Below are 6,187 nucleotides of genomic sequence, written 5' to 3'. Positions count from 1 at the left end.
TGTCTGCTCGGGCAGACGGGGACCAAACTCACTGTGCAGCAGCAGTTGCTTTGTATGCTCACTCCCATGTCGGGGATTTAAAGGGCCAGCCGCATAACACGCGGCAGGGCTCTTATGATTCCCAAAACAAAATGGCTTCCAGGCGGCCATGGTATACTGGATTGCGGCGGCGGGCGTCCTTTCCTGTTTGCGCATGCGCCGGTTTCATGTCGTCGCCGGTGCCGCCATTTTGTGTGTGGCCTCTGGTGCCTGCGCTGAGGGAGATGCTGCGGGGAAGCGACGAGAGGAGGTCGGCAGCGCGGGAGGAGGCCTCTGCTTCTGCCTCCTATTCGGGCCGCTGTTCGTCCTCGTCCGGGACGGAGCACCTGCCTCGCTACCACTTCGGGCTGCTGCAAACCCCGCTGAGCACGGCGGGCAGCGCCGGCGGCCCCCAGCGAGAGGCAGACTCCCTCGGCAGGGTCGTTCCCCCGGGGCCGGGGCCGCAGCTGTTCTCTGCGGCAGCAGGAGGTGGGAGCAGTGAGGCTGGCCCACCCAGACACGCCCTCCCCGAGCTGTCGGGCCCTCTGTACGGGGTCGTCTGAGCAGCCTAGCGCCCTAGATGGAGATAGGCCCGTCCTCCCGCCGTGCCCTCCCTGGGCCACCAACCCGCCCAGGCCAACTGCTGCTCCTGGGAAGGGGAAACAGGAATCTGCAACCCCAGTGGATCAGTGTTACACAGCTTCCTGCATCCACGTGTATCCCGTGCCTGAAACAGCTCTGTCCCATCGGCCTGAGCAGTTGGATGGGCTGCCTGTGTAAGGAGGAGGATGCTCTTCTCCTTTTGATGGAGTTGGAACTGCAGCTCAAATTAAAGTCTCCTATGGCAGCAATACTCAGATCTCCCGTCATGAGAAGAAAGTGGGGAGATGTGATATTGCTAATGTTAAAATAAACATATAAATAAGAAAAAACAATTTGCTCTCTAAACCCACCAAAAATTCCTCCACATTTTTAAAATTTGCTTCAGTTTACTTTTAATTACCTAAAATGGTTGGGGTAAGACAGAGTTAACAGTATCAGGTGAAGTCCTCAGCTGAGCCAATAAAACCTGGTTTCTTGCAGGAAGTAGCCTCATCATTTTACGGGTCTGGTCTGCATGCTTTTTGTACTGGTATAACTATTTTAGTTAGAGGTGTAATTTTTTAATCAAAATAGTTACACTTGCACAACCTCTAGGTTGTGGACACTGTTTTGCCAGTATAAAGTATACTGTTATGTCAGTAGAGCTTAGTCCCATTCTCTTAGGGAAGCACATTTTATACCAGTGTATCTATATCCACACTAGGGATGGTGGTACTATTTTAACTATGCCAGTATAGTTAAAATGGTACAGTTTTATGTAGATAAGCCCTTAGATCCTGTTCCCACAAGCCCTACCTTGATGGGTCAAAAAGGTGTGGTTTTCAGTTGTATTAGCTCAATAAATCTAACATGATTGAAAAGACCTTTTAAAGTTTTTAAAAATGTAGTCTAACAATTTTTAAGGCTGTCAAGGGATTAAAAAAATTGTTATTAATCGCACCGTTAAACATTAATACAATTCTGTTTATTTAAATATTTTTGGATGTTTTCTACATTTTAAAATACATTGATTTCAATTACAACAGAGTACAAAGTGTACAGTGCTCATTTTATATTTATTTTTGATTACTAGTATTTGCACTGTAAAAAAACAAAATAAAAATATTTTTCAATTCACCTAGTACAAATACTGTAGTGCAATCGCTTTGTCATGAAAGCTACAAATGTAGAATTATGTAAAAAAAAAAACCTGAATTCAAAAATAAAACAATGTAAAATTTTAGAGGCTGCAAGTCCACTCAGTCGTACTTCTTGTTCAGCCAATCGCTCAGACAAACAAGTTTGTTTACATTTGCTGGAGATAATGCTGCCCACTTCTTGTTACAATGTCACCTGAAAGTGAGAACAGGTGTTCGCATGGCATTGTTGTAGCCGGGCATTGCATGATATTTACATGCCAGATGCACTAAAGAGTCATGTGGCCCTTCATGCTTCAGCCACCATTCCAGGGGACGTGGGTCCATGCTGATGATGGGTTCTGCTCGATAACAATCCAAAGCATTACAGACCGATGCATGTTCATTTTCATTATCTGAGTCAGATGCCACCAGCATAAGGTTGTTATTCTCTTTTGGTGGTTCGGGTTCTGTTGTTTCCGCATCAGAGTGTTGCTCTTTTAAGACTTTTGTTTAGCATATCTGGCACACAAATACCTTGCAATGCTGGCTACAAAACTACCAAGCAAATGCCTGTTCTCAATTTCTGGTGACATTGTAAATAAGAAGAGGGCAGCATTATCTGCTGTAAATATAAACAAGCTTGCTTGTCTCTTAGTGATTGGCTGAAAAAGAAGTAGGACTGAGTGAACTTGTAGGTTCTGATGTTTTACATTGTTTTGTTTTTGAGTGCAGTTATGTAACAAAAAAAAATCTACATTTGTAAATCACGACAGAGATTGGACTACAATACTTGTGTGAACTGAACTGAAAAATACTATTTCTTTTGTTTATCATTTTTACAGTGCAAATATTTATAATCAAAAATATACACTTTGATTTCAGTTACAACACAGAATACACTATATATGAAAAAACATCCAAAATATTTCATAAATTTCAATTGATATTCTATTGTTTGAGTGCGATTAAAACTGCTATTAATCACAATTAATTTTATTAACCGCAATTAATTTTTTTGAGTTAATCACATGAGTTAACTGCAATTAATTGACAGCTCTAATAATTTTGCAGTTGTGTTAAGCTACTTCGCACTAATGCAATTGAAAACTATATTCTTTTTGGCCATCAGGACAGGGCCATAAAAGCTATGATAAAACCCATTGGCTTCAATGGTACAGGTTTTGGTCCTTGAGACTGAACAAGGTGGAGCCCAGCATCTGTGCTGAGCCCCCACCCACCACAACTAATTACTTTCATTTAGTATAACCTCTAGCACATAGTAAAGCTTGGAGTACTCCATATTCTGGAGCATACAAGAACACACAAAATGGGTTTGGACTTAAAGCCACACAAGCTGTATTGTGGGTTAGAGTACTGACAGTTGAATATGTGGCAGCTTGCAGGTGTTCAGCAGGGGCAGGGCCCTGGTTTCAGCACAGGTATGGAGGAGGGTTATGGTGTATACCAGGGGTCGGCAACCTTTCAGAAGTGGTGTGCCGAGTCGTCATTTATTCACTTTAATTTAAGGTTTTGCGTGCCAGTAATACATTTTAACGTTTTTAGAAGATCTCTTTCTATAAGTCTATAATATATAACTAAACTATTGTTGTATGTAAAGTAAATAAGGTTTTTAAAATGTGTAAGAAGCTTCATTTAAAATTAAATTAAAATGCAGCGCCCCACTCCCAACCCCCCCGGACTGGTGGCCAGGACCCGGGCAGTGTGAGTTCCACTGCAAATCAGCTCGCGTGCTGCCTTTGGCACATGTGTCATAGGTTGCCTACCCCTGGTATATACCATTAAATGGGAGGTGCATGGCCAGCCAAGTACCAGTGGCCAAAGTTCAAAGCACTAGTGCTGATATATATACCTTGAATACCATTAAAAAGTCAACATTTACCTAATATCTGTTTGAGATACCTCACCTGTTTTCTTGTATGTGGAATGGGAATGTTGTGTTGGCTTGTGTGGCGGTGTAGGAGCCCATGACACAATTTGCTCTAGTGTTGTCTAATCTTCCCCTTGCTTCAATGTGCAGGATTATGTTAATAGATTAGGACATTAGGGTCAAAGATTATTTAATGGAAACGATTAAAGATCATACAGAGGTACTTCAGGCTTTTGCCACTGGGACTTAGCTGGCCATCTTTCCCTCAGCAGGTGGTCTCCATTTTATTATTAGGAAAATAACTAACATACTTTTAAAGTATTTTTACTAACATAACATAAAAATTCCAAGAAGCACACCAGTTCTTAAATTTTAAATTGTATGACTTGGAGTTGAACCATATAGGCAGAAGAAGATAATTTAACTGAATGAGTTTTTGAATATGGTTCTTTCTCTTCATTTTTATTACCCTTTAAAATGTGTGTTCAGTATTAGGCAAATACATTCTTTTTATGACCCTTTTCAGACTTGGGAATTTTCACAAGCACTTTGTGCAACTTCAGATATTATTATTGAAATAGACAGGCAACTGAAGGTAGAAAATCTGACAAATAGAGCATCCCCTTTTATAGGCCCAGAAATCCCTCAAATATGAAATTATGCATTGTATCTGGCTTTTTATCACATAATATTAGTATAACATCCTAAGCAGGGAATTTGCTGTCAGTATAAAGTAATGACATTAAGGAGAAATTATCATATCAATATGAGTTGGTTTCCAAAATAGCATCTTACTGAAGTTTACTTTTTCTCTTTTTATACTTGGATTATATAAATATTAATATCAATTCAGCAAAGCTCCCTTGGGTTCTGTGACTGGATATATTAACCTTTCTCCATTAAGATGTCTTAACAGTCTTTTAACTATTTTTCCTTATTTGTATTGCTTTTCAAACAAAACAATTCATGTCTGATTGTGTTAATTTTATTTTATGGCGTTTGTGTGACTTAAATAGCAAAGTGATCTATGCATTATCTTTTCAAGAGATGCTTGCCTTTTTTCATAGATTCATACTTTGGGGACAAGAGTTCGTATGCAGAAAATGTTAGCACAATGAATTTTACAAGCTCTTCTTCTGCAAGAGGTCTAAATAGTGCCTGGATAGGAAAAACACCCCTCTCTTCTAGTAGATCAGGTTGTAGAAGCAGGACTCCTCTCATGGGATATTCAGGTAGAGTTGATATTTTTATAGGAGTAGCTCTCTTTAAACCTGTAGCCTTATTTTTTAAAATATATTTTAACAATTTAATGTTACATAGTAACATACTTAACATTAACTTTTATGTTCATGTATGTTGGGAGGTATTACGTTATATAGGATACCTAGCATTGATGGATATGTACGTAAGAAAAATATTATTTTAGTTACTGATTAGCTACATTTTCTTCCTTGCATTCTTCTTCAAAATAAATATTCTCTCAAATTATTCAGTTTTGGTGTAAGTGTATGGACATGTTGGTGAGTCTATGGTAACTTTACTAAGGTAACTTTACCTAAATTTGTACTCTATATTTTTTTATCTTGTCAGACAACAACAAAATCAGCTTTGTCCCCATTACTTTTAGGAAGAGTAATTTTTACTTTTGCTAGTGCAAAGCTCTCATCCAGAATCCACTAACATGTGAAGGAGTTAGCAGCAGAATTCTTCTAGTTCATCTCAAGGAGTTCTTTCACAACAAAGAGTGTGGCAGTGGGATAACAAGGAGGCTGCTGGAATCAGAGTGCTGAACCAGGGCTGCTTAACGTACACAAACTCAGTGCATGCTTGTATGCTGGTTGGAAGTCTCCAGATGAGGGAGCTCCAGCAGCAGAGCATTTTGAGTCACTCACAGTTACAGGGCAAGCAGTGACATAACCCCTCACTGCCCTGGATTGCACCCCAGAACATGACAGCCCCTTGGACAGAGTTTCCGTTAATATTAGGTGTTGGGTTTTCTGATACTAAAATTACTCTTGGGAGAATTCTGTGCCACTGCACGCATGCAGAATTCATGTCCCCTGCAGATTTCTTGGCTTCCTCTCAGAAAAATGACTTCTGACAGGGAAGCAAAGGGAAGCTTCAAGAGTGATCATGTACCCCTCCCCAGCAGCCTGGGTGTGTCTTTTCGGGCATCCGGAGCAGCCAGTGGAGAGGTAAATCACTGCAGGGTGGGGGGTGGGCCTGAGGGTGCCCCGGCCCTTTTGCCGGGCTCAGCTACTAGTCCCAGATGGGCTGAAGGCAGGGGAGGACATGACTTCCTCTTCCCCTACAAGGAGCAGGCCAGACCTGTTCCCAGAAACCCACCCAGCTGCAGGAAGCTCTGCCCCCTCCCTACCCCTGCCCCCATCATTCCTCAGCTGCAGGGGAAGAGCTGCTCTCCCATCTGCCCAACCCCCTATGTATCCAAACTCCCCATACCTGGCCCCCCACTGAGCCTCACCCCCCACACCCAGAATCCCCCCACTGAGCCCCCTGAACCCAGACTCCCTCCTGAGACCCTCCCCCCTGGATCCGGACC

At 41.9% G+C, this 6,187-nt stretch overlaps 1 protein-coding gene across 1 annotated transcript in view; it reads left to right on the top strand.

Moving 5' to 3' along the window:
* Positions 1-206: 206 nt before the first annotated feature.
* Positions 207-6,187, top strand: part of LOC113407365 (mutS protein homolog 4-like) — a 62,993-nt gene continuing 57,012 nt past the window's right edge. The window contains exons 1-2 of the mRNA XM_029912387.1: positions 207-507; positions 4,695-4,859. Coding sequence (XP_029768247.1) covers positions 207-507; positions 4,695-4,859 — 466 coding nt within the window. The remainder of the gene's footprint in view (positions 508-4,694; positions 4,860-6,187) is intronic.

Source organism: Terrapene carolina, unplaced genomic scaffold, assembly GCF_002925995.2.
Source record: "Terrapene carolina triunguis isolate 2854851 unplaced genomic scaffold, T_m_triunguis-2.0 Scaffold211, whole genome shotgun sequence".
NCBI lineage: Eukaryota > Metazoa > Chordata > Testudines > Emydidae > Terrapene > Terrapene triunguis.
Note: the sequence above shows the minus strand (reverse complement) of the source record. Positions and strands in the feature narration are given on the sequence as shown.